Genomic DNA, 18,387 nt, shown 5'->3' with positions numbered 1-18,387 from the left:
TCAAACTCAGTTTGACCTGATTTCAAAATCCTTATATATTGAGCTGGTAGGCAATTCAATCTCAGCCCTTATTGGGGATTTTTCTCCTTTATACAGAGTTCCTGTGGGACTTAACTAGTGCCAGTGTATCAGAGATTCCTGCCTTCATGGAGCCTTCATTCAAAAGATGTCCATCGTCTAAGATGATGTGTTTGAACCTTCCAAATTAATCCTTAGAGGACTCTATGGCTGCTGAGCCACATTAAGGGAATGGGAATTTTTACCAGAGCTGATATCCTTAGCACTTAGAGGCCCATCTTCTCCACAGCTGTCATGAAGCTTACCCCTAGAGTTTTAGCCACCTCCCAGAAGCCATAGGAATGCCAAATGCTGCATTGCTTCCTTTCAGAAGGCTAATGTTCAGTTCTTTCTTAGGCATGTGGAATCTTTGCTCCTCTCTTTTCATCCTATGCCCACACCACTTCTTTTACACCTCACACTGCTCTGCCCACCTTCCACCAACATATTGCCTCAGAGCTTAGGTTTTAGAAAAACAAAGCCAGGAATGGACAATCACATGTAAATCTTCTGAAGCAAGAGTGCATGAAATGATCTGCTGTTTTCCTGGGTTGGGCAGTGGGACATGAGTTGAGGATACTGTTTGAATCTCTACACTGTCACACACTTAGTCCTAAATTAAGTTTGCTTAAATCATCATTTTCTTAATTTCTGCTGCATAATTTTTTTGGCCTTACAGTTATATACAATAATAACAGTGTCATAAAGTATATGATTAAGTTATAAAATGAATGGTGTAGAACAGTCATTTTAAAACTTTAGTAATAAAACCTCCTCTAACTAAAATTTTAGCAAAATTCTTAGTCCTGTATGTAAAAGAGATATGATATAGTTTGAATGTTTGTCCCTGTATTAGTCTGTTTTCATGCTGCTGATAAAAACATACCTGAGACTGGGTCATTTATAAAGAAAAAGTTTAATGGACTCACAGTTCCACATGGTTGGAGAGGCCTCACAATCATGGCGGAAGGTGAAATGTATGTCTTACATGGTGGCAAGCAAGAGAGAATGAGCAAAAGGAGGAAAAGCCCCATACAAAACCATCAGATCTTGTGAGACTTGTTCCCTATCTATGAGGACAGTATGAGGAAAACTGCCCCCATGATTCAATTATCTCTGTCTGGCCCCACCCTTGACACATGGGGATTATTACAATTCAACATGAGATTTGGGTGGGGACACAGCCAAACCATATCAGTCCCCTCTAAATCTCATGTTGAAATATAACCCAGTGTTGGAGGTGGGGCCTGGTTGGAGGTGTTTGGGTCATGGGGGAGGATCCCTCATGAAAGACTTGGTCCCCTCCCCACAGTAATGAGTGAGTTCTCGTGTTAATTCATATGAGAGCTGATTGTTTAAAGGAGTCTGGCAGCTTGAATGGCTCCCTCTCTTGCCATGTGACATGCCTGCTCTCCCTTTACCTTCCACCATGAGTAAAAGCTTCCTGAGGCCTCACTAGAAGCGGAGCAGATGCTGATACCACATACAGATGAGCCAAATTGACCTCTTTTCTTTATAAATTAGTCAGTCTGGGGCCGGGTGTGGAGGCTCACACCTGTAATCCCAGGACTTTGGGAGGTCAATGCGGGCGGATCACGAGGTCAGGAGATCAAGACCATCCTGGTTAACATGGTGATAGCCCGTCTCTACTAAGAACACAAAAAATTAGCAGGGCATGGTGGCAGGTGCCTGTAGTCCTAGCTACTCGGGAGGCTGAGGCAGGAGAATGGCGTGAACCCAGGAGGCGGAGCTTGCAGTGAGCCAAGATCGCACCACTGCACTCCAGCCTGGGTGACAGAGCGAGACTCTATCTCAAAAAATCATAATAATAAATAATAATAATAAATAAATGAATTAGTCTGTCTCAGTATTCCCTTATAGTATGCAAAATAGACCCACATAAAATATAGGCAGTGCAACTATTTTGGAAGCTAGACAAATGCAACTGCTTCATTTCTTTCCCTGTGTTTTCTATTGTCGCCTGAGCCACGAGGGCATGATTTGAAAGCCACTGATTTAATTTTCTTGACTCTGGAAGGATCTCTGGAAAGATCACACGTGAAAAACCTGATGATATTACTGCCCGGGGGGAAGAGAACTGAGTAGTTGAGGGACAGGCATGGGAGAGAGACTTCAATGTCAACTCATTTGTAGTGTTTGAATTTTAAACAATGTGCATGTATTATCTATTAAATTAATTTAAAAAGAAATTCAATTTAAAGGAGACTTTGCCCATCAAAACACACACACACACACACACACACACACACACCACACACACACACACACAAATAGAAGTAATAAGTATTCAGGTGAGAAGTTAACATAGGCTCTGAAGGTCAAGGAAATGACACTTCAGCTAACCCTTGGGAAGAAAACATGAATGAAATTTTGAAATTAGGAATGAGAATAACATATACAGAAAAAATTAGATAGTTGCTCTAAATTATGCAGACAGTGGGGAATAACAGAAGGTTGGTAAGGAGTTCAGTGTGACTTTTATAAAATAATTTTATATTAATATATTTTTAAAGGAATTTTTTACTTAAAAATAGTTTTTACAATCATTGTCTCATTATGTCATGAGCAATGGTTCTGTTAAGAAGAATGTGCAGGTGGTATCTGTTTTATAGATGAAGAAATTGGTACTCAGGGAGACTAAATGATGTGCCTAGGGTTCTCAGCTCCTGATCCATATATATCTATATAGATCCACATACTAAATACTAAACATCTTCTCTGGATGTCCCTCGGGTGGCCCAAATTGGCTCGTCCTATATTTCTTTTTTTCAGGTAAATAGTACTGCAATTCAACCAGAAATCGAACCCTGAGAAACAGTCATCCTAGACTCTCTACCACCTCTTGTTCCCTATCTCACCTTCTATTGGTCATCAAATCATTTTTACTTTCCCTCTTAAAAGCCTCTTGATTCCAAACTAAACTTCATCATTTTACTGCCATGCCTGTAGTCCTCCTTCCCATAGCATACAATGTAAAGTCCTTGCTTTTTAACATGACATGTGAGGTCTTCCATGGTCTTACCATTGCTTCTTATCTAATGTCACTTCTTGCTATACCTATGTAAATATGCTTTAGTCATATTCAACCACTTGCCATTGCCCAAATATGCAGTGTCCTTATCACCCAAAGATTTTTGGCAAATGCTGTTCCCTCTGCCTGGAATGCTTTTCTTCACTCTAACATGCCTCTCATTGGTCTGATTTCCTACGTATCCCTCAAGACTTTACTTGAAGATCAACTTTTCCTAATCTTAGTAGAAAGTAAAATTCGGGAATACTGAAAACATTAATTTTGTCTTCTTAAATGCTTGTCATGTAGGCATTTGTCTCACTGATACATTTGTTTATTTACATCTCTCTCATTTGATTGGAAGCTCCTGAGTAGCAGTGATGAGTCTAATTATATCTCAAAAATATCCCAGTGACTGACACATAAAAGGCCTACTGAAATTTTTACCAACTGGATAAATAAATGATTCACAGGGATACAAGTTGGAAGATGTTTGCTGTGACCAATGTAGATGATGATTAACATCAGTATGTGCCAGGGTGGATTGTATTCTTGTTCAAAATTAGTCATCCCATCTCCCCTTCTTCATAAAAAGGATGATTCATACTCATCCCACCGATGTGGGGCTTGTCTATGTGTTGTGAGCAGATGGGATATATGCCACACCCAAACTGAAGCTTTAAAGAGGTATTCTCGGTCTTTTCCTCTGGCAAAAGAATGGCATACCTTAGATCCAGCTTGCTCCTTCAACCTTAGGGCTGAGACGAAGAGATATGTGGGACATAGCTACAGGGAACCTTAGCTCACATGTAGTGTGAGTAAGAAATAAACTTTTGTTGTTTTGCAACCTACTGCAATGGTTGTATTTTTATCTCAGCAAAGCTGATTGATAGTTATAATGATAACAAAAGCAAGGATGTGTATAAGAAACATTCTGAATGGGTTACTCGGTTATGCTTACAAAAAGATGTTTGGAGCTTTTGGAGTTTGTGATGATGTTAGGACACCTCCATGTGGTGGTATCTTGTAAGGCGATGGTGCAAACTCAGCAAAATCTCTGGCACATCAAAATTAGAACTCAACAAATATTTGTTAAACCAAGCTATTGAATGGGAGCTTAGATTAAAGATCAGCACTGGAGATAAAAGTTCTAGATCCATAGTTATAAGATGACAGGATTTTCTACCTAATGAAAAAAGTATGTGAACAGTACAGAATGGTGTCTAAGAATTGAGGCTTGTGGAATGCATTAGGTAGAATTTAGGAAGAGGAAAGGGAATTAAAAATAAGAATAAACGGGAAAACAGAGTGATGTTATATCACAGGAATTAGAGGAGAAAACTTATAGGAAACTTGGAGTTGTCAAATGTGAAGTTCAAGCAGAAAGAGGAATGTGAAAAGATAGAAGTTCTGGGATCTCTTTAGTGAGGAAAGTCAACTTTCCTCAAAATTCTCCTATACCAAAATATTTCTATCCAGCTTTTAAATAATTCTCATGGTGACATCAAATAGCTTATCAAGTCCTAAAGAGTCATGTGCTCTGCATTGCAGTGACTTCATTAACCCACAATAATAGAGCTATTCCAGTCTTGTTTTGTGATTTGTTTGCCTCATTTTTGCTTCCTGTATGACTGTTGTTTTTGTTTTTCTTTTCAACTTCCATTTTAGGCCTTTCTGCTGACTTTCATGCTGCTATATCTAGCAATATAACCCAAATTTGCCTATCTTAGGGGTACAGAACTGTTGGGTCACAACTGTGAAAATTCTTTCCTATTATTGAGGATGTGCTCTGATTCTCCTTTTTATTGGTAACAAACTTATTGTCACCTGGTGCATGTGCTCAGTGCACATGCATTTTATGCATGCTGAACTCTTGGTTTAATTTTACTGTGGCCTGTTCATTTCATTGTACAATCAAATAGTCCTACTATTTGGGGACCCATCTTGTTTTAGCTGTGTAGTGTTCTAGTTAGCTTTTCCTTACCCCTTCCTTACTCCATTCGTTTCATAAATGGGGAAATAAAAATAAGTCATTCTTTTAAGCAATAGTACCACAAAAATGTAGAAATATCCTTTCATTTGCTTCTTGTAAGAGCACTAACAATTTGAGAGTTCCCTGACTGCATTTATCTGTAAAAACTAAATTGGATGGCTTGTATACATTTTGTTATATTTTTACATTTGCCTTCCTTTTTTATATTTTGTCATTACCCAATTTACATTATGTTTAATATCAGATGTGCTACTTTTGAATCACCATAGTCTGAGAGCAGAGAAGTATAAAGGCTATTGTAGTATATAATTAGTTTGATATGAGGTGTTATAAAATAATTATATATAACTGTAGTCCTAGACAGGTCAATGTTACGTTTTTAAATTGAGATCATCTAGTGAATAACATATGTATGGCAACCACATTAAAACTCAATTTAATTAAATTTTTTGTTGAAATGTATTAATAGCCTATGGTAGAACTATTTAATTTACAAAGATTGATTATGATTAAAAAGAGAAATTATTCAAATTATAAAAATAACATTATATACTGATGAAATCAAGGTTCCCAGTATTCATACATGGCTTACCATTATAACACTTCTTTCAATGTTTTCATATATGATTATTTAAAAGAGGAACAATGAAAGTTTTATTAACTTTAAATGGGAAAAATGACGACATGTACCATCAAATTCCATTGCATGTCGTTACGATAAAAGCCAACAATTTGATCTTTTCATGGTTGGCAAAAATGTATAAAATACCAGTCACTAGTTTTAAAAGTGATAAGAGATTGACATTGTTGCTTTCACAGATGTTTTTATTTCTCTTCATTAGATGAACACATGTTTATTTTTAGATGAGAAAATGCCCAATATTTTTGATATTTTTCTTTATAGGACTTCCAAATCAGTTATAAGATAATAAGGCAGCATTCTTCACCTTTTAGTGTAATACCAGAAAACTGAAACATATATATATATTTTCCTTAGGGTCTAAACTTCAAAGACAGGACAACTTAAGACTCTGAGTTACTAATATTAATTTAAAACTTTAACAACCCATTTTTATCATAATTATAATATAAGTTTAGATTTGGTTCACCTAATCTTAAAGATAATATTACTGGTAACTGGGAGAAAGAATATAATTGGCTTTTAATTCTTTTTTATGGAAAAAAATGATATTTTAAAAATGAACTGTTCAGGACAGGTGCAGTGGCTGATGCCTGTAATCCCAGCACTTTGGGAGGCCAACGCAGGCAGATCACCTGAGGTCAGGAGTTCGAGACCAACCTGGCCAACTTAGTGAAACCCCGTCTCTATTAAAAATACAAAAATTGGCCAGGCATTGTGGCGCGCGCTTGTAATCCCAGCCACTCGGGAGGCTGAGACAGGAGAATCGCTTGAACCTGGGAGGCAGAGGTTGCAGTGAGCCAAGATCCCGCCATTGCACTCCAGCCTGGGCGACAAGAGTGAAACTCCATCTCAAAAAAAAAAAAAAAAAGAACAGTTGATAATGACCAAATTGTTATCAATTGCCAGCAAACAAGGCAAAGCATATGCACAAAATACTCATAATTACTTGATTAGAAATTAATTTAATGATTATACTTAAAATTATGAAATGTCGATGGCCCTAATATGGAAAATAACAAAAACTCAGGCTCCTCAGGTCTGTTATCCATTGTGCATGGCTTCTAAAGGTTTCATTCTCATCACTTTAATGCATATATTTCTTTTGTATTTTTCAATCTAGCAAATGATGCCAGTTGATCTCATCATGTCATCTAGATAAATTACTCAAAATTATTATAAATACATATTACTTTAAATGTTTTGCACTTGAAATTGTTGATTATTCCATCCTTGAAGCTCGTATTTTCTTGGTTTTCAACCAAAATGCTCAACAATAAAGGAAAGATTAAATAACTTATGGTATGTTCGTATAACAAAAAAACCATGCAGTTATTGTATATTGTACATGAAAATATGCGAAGAAGGATTTTAAAACTGAGGAAAAGAAGAGATCCATACTAGATTTGTTTAGAGTGGGTGAAACAGTCTTTTAACAGAAATTAAGCCTCCAGGGCTTTACGGAGAAGAATTTGCAGTCTGGGTTTAAAACAATAGGTGGAACAGTCATAGTTGACAACGTCTGGAGCATGTTTTGAGAATATAAGGCTAAACTGAAGTGTGGGGTCATTGGGACTGGAAAAGGTGGGTAATTGTGAGATTAGGGAATTGAATGTGCTGTTGACATGAATATGAAAAGTCTTGGGATGGTGGCAGAAGTTCCAATGAAGTGTAAGACTTTAACCTAGGTGTTAAAAATCTTTTTTTTTTTTTTTTTTGAGATGGAGTCTCACTCTGTTGCCCAGACTGGAGTGCAGTGGTGCAGCTGCTCCCTACAACCTCTGCCTCCCAGGTTCAAGCAATTCTCCTGTCTCAGCCTCCTGAGTAGCTGGGATTACAGGTGCTCACCACCACACCTGGCTAATTTGTTTTTTGTATTTTTAGTAGAGACGGGGTTTCACCGTGTTGGCCAGGCTGGTCTCGAACTCCTGACCTCCAGTGATCTGCCCACCTCAGCCTCCCAAAATGCTGGGAATACAGGCGTAAACCACCACACCCGGCCCAAAATCTTTATACCCTATAGCGGGAGCAGGTTGGGAGGGCAACAAGGAGAGATAGAGGATAGTGTGATTCAGAAGCCTAAGGAAGGATAAGAACACCTAAAAGGAATAGAGAGTAATAAAGTTGAATAACCTCAGATTAGAAATGGGTTCTTTTATTTATTTATTTATTTAAAGAAGTTCATCCTACTGGTTTGAAATGGTTTGAAAGTACCCTTTGGAGTTAGGAGAATGCTAGCTTCTTATTCCACTTGGTAGCACTCGTAGTAGGGAAGAAAATGTAGTTTCTCCTATAAATAAATGCTTATAAGGAAAACAGGGGAGATAGGATTTGGACAGCTAAAAAGGAATGGTAAGACATTTCAGGCAAGCAAAGTCATATGAATATGAAAGGGAGAAGAAAAAAACGTGCAGTAATTTGATCAGATTGAGGTTTAAGGGAAAGGAATAGGGAGGGATAATTGGAAAAAAAACAACTGGCACTTGATTGTGGCGAATTTGCTTATCAATTTGACCTGTAAGAGAGTAGTTCTCATTTGTCCCCCACCCACGTTGTAATTCACTTGATAGAGAAAAAATAAACTTAAATATGGGATATACTCTCATCAGTAATCATTATCGTACTAGAGAAATAAAAATAGTTAAGTGGCATGTGCCTTAGCTTGTGACTATACATCTCTCTCTCTCCTAGTGATCTGAAATACTCAAGTGTGTTAGTTACATCAATCAGCCCAATTAGGATGCCTTGCTTTAAGCAATTGGAAATTATTGAAAGTCTATGATTTTAAAAATTCAAAAAAGGAGTTGATAAAAGCAATACTTTACAAAATTAATCTAGAAGAACTGTTCAAAATGGATTAAACAGAAGATTAAGCAGGTATGAAGACTGTAGGTTGTTCAGTCATAGGAAAAGAAGACTTGACAAAGCCCAGGGATTAGTTGGAAATGATAGGTAAAAATGAAAGAATCAAGTCCTCAATATAAAATGGAAAACCAACATGGCCAATGGTGGGACTGGGTTCTCAGAAGTTTGTCTTACAGGCAGGATAACATTCAAAATACTCAGCCATGTATACAGTTGGGTCAGTCATCACAGTTCATGGACAACAAATCAGAAAGGACATCAGTTATAAATAATAAGTATAACCTCTGTGGTCTAATTCCATTGAATAAGAGCCCTGTCTAAAAGATCCATATGGATATCAACCAGTCAGAAAATTAATTATGTTTTCAAAAGGAATATATTCCTTCTAAAAAATTTCAGAAGCTTTCTAAAAATTGAGCTAGGTAATATGACAAAGGCCACATAGAGCTAACAAATGGCTGATAACGTTCAAATGCTACTTTTTAATCCCAGGAATTCTTCCTATCCTATCTGATGTAAATGCAAGACATCAATTCTCCCTATCTTTCCTGTTCTTTTCCCCTCCCTCTTTTTCTTCATTTATTCAACAAATATTTGGTGAACATCTAAAATTGAGCACCATGTTTCCACTGCAATAAAACAATCTACTTCTTTTATACTTAATTTTCGCCCGAGATCTTTCATCTTCCCCTTTAAAGTAGACTTGATATCTTGATGATAAAGGAATAGGTAATTAATAAATAAGAATTTTGTCTGCTGAGACATTAAAATGGCTTGTCATTCTTGGATATGTTATTAACATTTTGTAGGTACAATATGCTTTCCTCACCCAATTTCATGGAATGAAAAAAACAAAACTTTTAAGACAGAATTCTAGAAAATAATTTTTTAAGAACTAGAGCCTTTCTATGAGTTACATTTTAAGTGTTCAAGTAACCCAAAGGGTTAATGTTAATATAACAAATAATCATCATTTTCAGAATGGAAAAACAAAGATAAAATTTTACAAAAGTTTGAAGTGTTTATATGAATCTCTTAGAAAGCTTATGGAAATGCGGTTCACATTTACATGTGTTTTTTTTTTTTAGTTTTTAAAAAAATTATGGTAAAATATGTGTAGCATAAAATTTACCACTTCAATCATTTTTAACTGTATTATTCAGTAGCATTAAGTATATTCACATTGTTACATAACCATCACAACTGTTCATCTCCAGAACTTTTTCATCTTCCCAAATTGAAACTCTGTACATGTTAAATAATAACTCTCCCTTCCCTCCAGTCACTAGTAACCACTTTCTACTTTCTGTCTGTATGAATTAGACTATTCTAGTACCTCATGTAAATGGAATAATAAAATATTTTGTTGCATATGCTCCTTTCAGTACTTTCTAAAGCATCTGGGCTAGACAATTGAGAATAAATGTGGTATCAATTAGTGGTTCACTTAAGAATGATATGTGAGAATCAAAGTGCTTTCTCACCTCTTAACTACAGGATTCAGAATTCTTTGGTTCAAAATCTGAATCTTTTTTTCCTGTTAGTTCATAATAAAATTGAGCCTTTTATACTTTTTGGAATTTTACTTTTTTTTTCTTTTTTTTTTTTGAGACGGAGTCTCACTCTGTCACCTGGGCTGGAATGCAGTGGCTCGATCTTGGCTCACTGCAACCTCCGCCTCCCAGGTTCAAGAGATTCTCCTGCCTCAGCCTCCTGAGTAGTTGGGATTACAGTCGCCTGCCACTACGCCCAGCTACTTTTTTGTAGTTTTAGTAGAGACGGGGTTTCACCATGTTGGCCAGGCTGGTCTCGAACTCCTGACCTCGTGAGTCGCCTGCCTCGGCCTCCCAAAGTGCTGGGATTACAGGCATGAGCTACCACGCCTGGCCTAGAATTTTACTTATAGTTAAATTACATACTTTTAACTACAAAATGTGTAATGTGAGCACTACTGATAATCCTTTTCATAATGACTATTAGCTATGTCCTGAGCACCTTAGATACTTGATCTCATTTTAGTCTTCACGACAACTCAATGAAGCATATAATGACCAGTTTTCTAAGAATGGAAATCAAGACTGAGAGACTTTCAGTAAGTTGTTCACGGCCACACAGCTGTTAAAAGCAAAGCCAGGAATTGAACACAGGTCTGTGACTCAAAAGCTCACACATTCACTCTACTGTTAACTAAACAATGATATGATAAAGACAAGAAACGTCTTTTTCTGAACCCAAACTCTTGGAAATATATAATATCCAATGTATTTCTTCTTTATAGAAATGTTTAATAGCAATGTCTGCTTCAATATGATGTCAAGAAGTACACTATTAAAGTAAATATTTTAAATCACCTCAAACACCAATTACACCTTGCTTACAATCATGAAGAAAGAGAACTTAAAATGAAGAAACGTTGTTGTGTTCATTTGTAAATAACATATTGCAGCCAACTGTTTCTTAATTGCTCAGACTGTTGATAAACAATCCAGCCCTGCTGCTCTCCACAGACAATTTGCTTTGGATCAGACCAGGCAATTCAAACAACACTAATTACAGTGAAACCCTTTTATATGAATTTGTTTGTCATGGGGCAGAAAGCCCCTTTATAAAGAGTTAAGGCACTTTTTTCTGATTTTTGCCTGAAACATAACAATTATTACCTGGGCTCAAGTTACAGTGAATAAATTTTGGTTGAATAAAAATGGATAAAGTTGTATACCATGTTAAAAATATGTATCTCATTGCTTTTATTGTTTATTGTACTGTCATGAATTATATTAATTTTATATTTTTAATTAAAAGATAGAGCAGATGGGGAAGCTTAATTTAAAGAATATTTTCATTGAAATAAGCTACATTGTTGAATGATTTACTGTAACAGAAATTTGTATATTAATATGTAGATGTGTCTTTACTAGAGAGAAACCAACACTTCAGGAAGTCTTCACTATATCAAGGGATTTGCTGTAACATGATATCATTGTATTTATGATTTTATGGTGTTAAAATGAATATTAAATGAAACAAAATTCCCAAGGATTACTCAGGAGGCAGCTAAGTACATAACATTTTGCATAGATGGTTGGAAGGCACAATTTTGCTCCATCACTGCATCCATATCCTTGAACGATTTCGACTGAAGACAGCATTTCTTTGAATTTTTCATTAAACCAGACGTCTTGAAATATGAATTCCTTTTATGTTTCTGTGAGTTTTGGCTAAAAGAACCCCAGTGAATAAATCATACAATACTACATGTCACCAGCACTTGTGAATATTTCTGCTTTGTTATTCTATTCTCAGTAGAGCACCATTGATTATCAAACTCAGCAGAGAGCATTTTATGATCATATATCTCCATTAGCTCCTAGTTTGACTACCATAGATTTTTCTGGTTAAGCTTGCATTATGTATTAGGAAGCCTATCTCTTCAATACAACATTTGATTTCATTTTTCTAAGGCTAGAACTCTTATTATGTATTATGTATAAAGATTCTTATCTTTTATATGTAAAAATAGGCTGCACTGTCTTTGTGTAACTGAAATGCATGCCATCTTTTTTTCTTGATTCACAGGTAGCATATTATACTATGATGATGAATCTCTACAATGCAATGGCTGTCAGGGTAAATATTTCTTCACTTGTTAAACAAATGAAAAGTCAATTGTGCCCTGAATTCGCTTTTAATAAAATGAGCAAAGCAGAATAATGCAAATTTGATTGATATGCTAATGGTAAAGAGAGAAAGAGTATGTAGTTAAAAAGTTAGTTATGCTAAATAATCTTGGCAGTATTAAAAATTAGAGTAAAATGTAAAACATGTAATTATAAATGCTTATGTTTTAGAATGTTGAATATCTCTGAGCCATAACTAGAGAAAGACTTAAATATTAATGAAGCAATGTATTAGTTTCCATATGTCATATAGAATACATTGTGATAAATAGATGAACATGGTTGTGAAATATAAGATTCCTGCCCAATACAAATCAATTAGAAATTATTCATATGATTTAACAGTAATGAAGTCAGTTTCCAGCTTCGAAGTTTTATTTCTATCAGTTCTGTGTTCATTTTTAATGTGTTATTTTCCTAATAGAAAACTGAATTTAGCAATTATGGAGCTTGAACTCGGTTTCTGCACTGATCTTGGGAATGGACATAACAAAAATATTATTTCTTTTGTTTCAGACAATATGATAATAATTTAATTGCTAAGCTATTATAAATGGAGAAATTTCTTAAGTGAATTTCATTAGTGTCCTTAAAATCTATGTTGCCTTATATTCTTTTTCATTAATCTGTTAGTTCTTCTGCAAATAATGGATTTTATTTTGAGTGAGGCAAGGTAGTAAAATCCTTTCTGAAAGTGCTGGGGTGAACCATAGTGGCTAAGTTAACATTATTTTGACTATGTGTTTTGCTTTAGAAAGAGGCTCTTTCCTTTCCAGGTGAGTGTGCTGGTAGTCTAGCCAGCTCACTCTAGTATTTCTTCATCCTCCTCTCTGCTTGTTCTCCTGGAGTTTGAGGAAAAATATAAAAGGAAGAAGTAGATCTTCCTGCTGCTTTTCTTGAGCCAGAGGCAGAAAATCTAGCTGCAATAGGCTATTTGCCTTTCTCAGTAATATTCATATAGGAAAACAATTCAATTTTTCTCTTTTAAAGGGAATACTTTGGTCTGGGAATTTCAGAGGTTTTGTACAGCTTTGCTATAAACTTAACCTCTGAGACTAAAACACCATTGATTCTTTTCTTCTTACTTCATGTCAGATGTATCTCCAAAATAAAAAGTCATAGATGACTGAGAACCTAAAGCAGTTAATGCCCATTTAGCTATTTCCACTGATCACCAGGGGAGATTGTAGAAGGAGATCCTCCCTCCCTTCTGTGCTTCTAGGGAGAAGCACAGAAGATAGAGTTAGAAAGGTGCGTACTTTTGTGTATTATTTTACCTCAAACCTTCATATTGAGTTCTGGTCTGGCTTATTAAGGTTTCTTTTACCTAGACTAAACATATGTAAGAAATTCACATCAGTACAAGTCCCTTGGAAGGCAGTTTTTTACTTATTCTAACATATACTAAAAGCTCAATTTTCCAATAGCATCATCCAATGTCAATTTATCTTTGATTAATGTCAATGGGCAATGTTGAATTTTACCTGAGTCTTGTGATCCTGGAAAACAACAAAGGTTAAGAAATTCCCACACCTGGCAGGGTATGGTGGCTCACGCCTATAATCCCAGCATTTTGGGAGGCCGCGGAGGGTGGATCACCTGACGTCAGGAGTTCGAGGCCAGCCTGGCCAACATGGTGAAACCACGTGTCTACTAAAAATACAAAAATTAGCCGGGCATGGTCATGGGCACCTGTAGTCTCAGCTACTCAGGTGGCTGAGGCAGGAGAATCCCTTGAGCCCAGAAGGCGGAAGTGGCAGTGAACCGAGATCCCACCACTGCACTCCAGCCTGGGTGAGAGAGCAAGACTCCGTCTCAGAAAAAAAAAAAAAAAAAAAAAAAAGAAATCCCCACACCCTTTTCTGTTTTAGAAACAGCTTACTGCAAAATAATAATAATAATTATAAAAGAAAAAGAAAAAATTTACTCTTCCCTTGTATCAGTTAGATATATATGGGGATGCCCCACTTTTTTACCTATGACAAGGCTAGATGCATTCCCTCCAAATTTCCATTCTTTACCTCACAAATGATTAGCTGAGTTGCTTGTTCCTACTGACTAATTGGAACAAAATGTTTGTTAAGCAACCTGTGATTTAACTTCTCTCCCTCCTCTATGTCCCTGAACATTGGCCTGCATGTAGCATCTCCTTAACATCCTCTCCTAATAATAGACTGACTTCAGGATAAAAGATTCTCTGATCTACTATTCAGTCATGCCACCCTCTTATCCCACTTCTCCACCTCAGATTCCTTCTAGCCTTGTTTATACCTTCCTATGAAAGAAAAATTCTTTTTGCCTTCCTCTTAACTTGCTTATAAATTTCGTGGTCAAAGTGTTCTCCCTATGCAGTAGTCTGCCTCTGCAGATTGCAGTAGTCACCCTCCCACTTCGTCTTGCAATACTCCTTTCCAATAAAGTCTCTCCCTTATAATTCTGGATCCTTTTTCCCTTCCCCTTCCTTTCTCTTCTCCTTCTGTCTTCTCCCCTCCCTGCCTCTCCTGTCCTCTCCTATCCTCCTCCTTATTGCCTTTTCTCTCCAAAACAACATTTTGGGAGAGAAGCATAGGGGTGGGAATGCGGTAGGGATTAAAGTGAGGGGAGCGAAGACTTAGGCTTTACCTAGAGGTTGGAACGATCCACTAATGACACTCAGGAATTTCTGTGAGGCTATGTGGAGCACATAAATGTTACTATGGGAAATTTATAATAGAGACATTTCTCTAACAAAGAAGTTCAAAGTCACTCTTCAGAGGTTTGAGATGGGTTAACTTGGTAGTAGACTATGTGCTATTTCATGTTCCTGAGTTGAGGAATCAGAAATGAGGCTCACTGGCAGAAAGACCATAAGTGATTCCCCAACAACAATAAGTTTATAGCATTGGTTGATCCAAGTGACCAGTGACTGGAACTGAAGCTGTCAGTGGACTCCAGCCAATTTATTTGTAAGTGGATTTTTGCAAGATGGCACTCTTAAAATTCTGCTACTTTCAAGAGTGAGTGGCCAAAGAGACCAGTGTGTGGCCCAGATACCTTTGTGTTGTGTATGTCTGAAGATTACAATCCTAATTGGATACCAGTAGCTGAAGTTTTATTTCTAATAAATACGATTCTGCTTTTTCAGTTCATAAGCTACCTGGTAACTTAGTTCAAAACTAGAAGTGATTTAAACATGAATGGCGAGTGTTCAAAAGAAAGAATCTCTAAGGGTAACAGATAACTACCAAATATCTATATGGCCAATAATATCCAGACAGACATATATGTACCCAAATTATGAATAAGACCTTCATGTACAGTACATAAGAACAAAACTTTTGTCTTAATTTTCCTTACGAACAAAGCCTATTGTAAGTTATATATATTTGGCTATTGATTGCTACCATGACAACTAAAATGTATTCAATTGTCAAAGAGGCTAGTGGAGCATTTCTGAAATGGCAGGAGTTTTACAAATTTATTTATAGCCTATCCATCCCTAAATAGATATCAGTCTTTTGTAATGAAGAACAAATTATATGTATGTGATTTTCTTTTATGTAATATATATTAATATCCTGATTTGCTGCATTTATTTTTTAAAGGGTCACCTTTTCTCTAAAGACTTTATGATCCCCCTACCCCTGTAGAATTTATCACTTTCCTTTTTTATGTTCCTATTTTACCATTGACATACTTCTGTTATAGAACCTGTAACATTTTATTATCCTTACTAATTTACATGCCTGTCTCCACCCCACCACCCCCTGCTCCCCTGTACACTATAAGTCTCATGCGGCCCAGATCCTATCTTCATCTTTGTATCTTCAATGCTTGGCTTATAGTAGGTGGTTAAATAAATATCACTGAATAAATCAATGAATGCTGGCCCATTCTTTTCTAAACAAGGAGTAAAAAAGTCCTTTACTTTAACACGTTTTTTCTAAGTTTCAAAGTGTGTTTGTTGCAACTTATTTAAGCCTTTGCTGGGGGATCTTTAAGCCTTTTTTGATTATCTGACTATACTGTAATGATGTAGATAAACTGGATTTGGTAAGGTAAAATTTAGTTTGTGCAGTTCGTATGTAAATGGAAGACTTCACGAGATTTAGGATTTTGCTCAAGTATCATAACACACACCGATTTGAAGGAGGTTTGCTGTGATATAAGCTGCTGTCAGAACCCACAGTATGCCTTTACAAAACCCCTGTTGCTGATTTGCTGCTAGGCCAGTGACAGTCAATTAATATAGCAATAAATTGCTCAGTAAATTTTTATCTTAGCTCCTGGGGCCCTATTCCTCCTGTTTCTCTGTGACACTTTATTTCCTTTTTAGTCTTCAATTTGACTTTACTCCAGATTAGAGTTCTGCTTTTCTTCCAGCATCTTTTCTACTCCATTGTGGATCCTATTTAAATTTGGCCCCCAACTTTTATTTTCAGTTCTCTTTCTTTGAACAGCTGTGAATATCTTATGCAAACGCCATGAGCTGATTCAGTTGCACAAGTCATTTCTCTCCCTCTGCCATCTAGATGTACAACTGTATATCTTCTGACAGCCTTGTGTAAAACTCACCCTCCATTTTCTATATAGTGAGCACTTTGGTGTCATCTTAGCCCTCCAAATACTGGGCTTAGAGAGTCCGGTTCCTGACAATATTATAAAGATGAGGGTAAGAATTACTTATGTGGGGAAAACCCATTTAAAAATATACCCAGGTAGCAAAAGAGTAGAGGTTAGTGGAATTGTTTTTTCTATCCTAAAGTCTATTTCTTGTCCCTTTTTCCCATTACCTTGATTCATAGTTTTCAATATTTAGTGTTTTCTCTTGCTTATGGCTTTCGCTGATTGGCTGACCCCATCCAGGAAGAAGTCTCTCATTCAAAATGACATATATCTTATACCCAATTCTTATATTTGCAGGGGGGAAATAACCCAAGACCAAGTTTACATACATTCAGCCTCAACCTTGTTGCTGAAGTCTCTATTTTTCCAATAGAATGACTCCAGATTCTGAAACTTATTCCCTGAGAATAAATAGCTATAGCTGGGGGATACCTAAGTGTACGGTAGTCAAACTCACTGCCAGTGAGGAAGCAAGGATTTAAAAAAGGGAACTCCCCAGATTCTGAACTTCAGTTAGACTGAGCTCTGGCCAGACTTCAGTGGATTCTGTTTCTTTGGTTCTCCCTCTTTCTAAGGACTTCTTATTTTATGTATACCCTCTTCTAGATCAATGCTCCTTTGATTTGTGATGCAGGATTTTTCTTGGTCGTTTTGCAGGGATTATAGGAGGAGGTGCCTCATCTACTCAGCCTGCCTGGCTGTGCCTGGCTTGTGCTCCAGCTGCTGGCTGCTGCGACTGCATGCTCAGTCCCTGGCAGGAGAGTGTGTGTGAGCAAGCGAGTGCAGGGTCTGGCCAGCCATTCTCAACACCAGCACAGGGGCAGCCTCCGTGCAGGGCTTGCAGCCACTCTAGGTGTGTTGCCCAAGGGGAACACGGTGGTGCCCAAGCAGAGGTGCCCACAGCCCCGAAGCCCCAGAAGGGGTGTTACAACATGCTAATTAGCTCTTTTAGTTCTGCCATCTGCAGCTGGATGGATGGTGAAGTGTTAACAGCTGGTTTGGTCCCTTGCCCTGCTCTGGCCTGTGGCTCCAGGGCTGGTTTGGTCCCACCATTGCTTCCTATGATGTGGAGCAGATGCCTGAAAGTGGTCTATCACCTGAAGTTGGGTTGTCTCCCCTAGTGTGGCTGAGTCTGGGATTTTTATAGGCACAGGATAGGGGAGAGGGGAGCTGTAGGTAGTATTGGAAAAGGCAATATTTGACTGGTTAAAAAACATTATTGGGAAAGAACCAATTGGGAAAGGGTAGGCAAACAAGAACAGAAGTTCTCACTCTGGGTCACAGATTTTATCTGGAAGCAGCAGTCTGGTCTTTCAGCCCTCCAGCTGTTTTTGGCTTGAAGGTGGGGTTTCACCGGACCCCTTCTATCTGCCAAGGCATTTGTCTGACTCCTGCCGCAATTATATGGATATGTTGAGGTTTGTAGAGAAGGAGGATGGAAAGTAGATTAGTAATGTTCCAAGAGTGAGATTACAGTGTGTCAGAGTGTGGGGGGAAAATTATACTTATTTTTTCCTAA

The 18,387-nt window shown here is 37.2% G+C and overlaps 1 protein-coding gene across 5 annotated transcripts in view; it reads left to right on the top strand.

Annotated features, from left to right (window-relative positions):
• The window catches only part of SPATA17 (spermatogenesis associated 17), a 231,481-nt gene that overhangs the window by 25,522 nt on the left and 187,572 nt on the right, over positions 1–18,387 (top strand). For all 5 annotated transcript variants that reach the window (XM_003814136.7, XM_063597133.1, XM_055108053.2 and 2 more), the window contains exon 4: positions 12,163–12,213. In XM_003814136.7, the coding sequence (XP_003814184.1) occupies positions 12,163–12,213 (51 nt within the window). The remainder of the gene's footprint in view (positions 1–12,162; positions 12,214–18,387) is intronic.

Source organism: Pan paniscus, chromosome 1, assembly GCF_029289425.2.
Source record: "Pan paniscus chromosome 1, NHGRI_mPanPan1-v2.0_pri, whole genome shotgun sequence".
In the NCBI taxonomy this organism is placed as follows: domain Eukaryota; kingdom Metazoa; phylum Chordata; class Mammalia; order Primates; family Hominidae; genus Pan; species Pan paniscus.
Note: the sequence above shows the minus strand (reverse complement) of the source record. Positions and strands in the feature narration are given on the sequence as shown.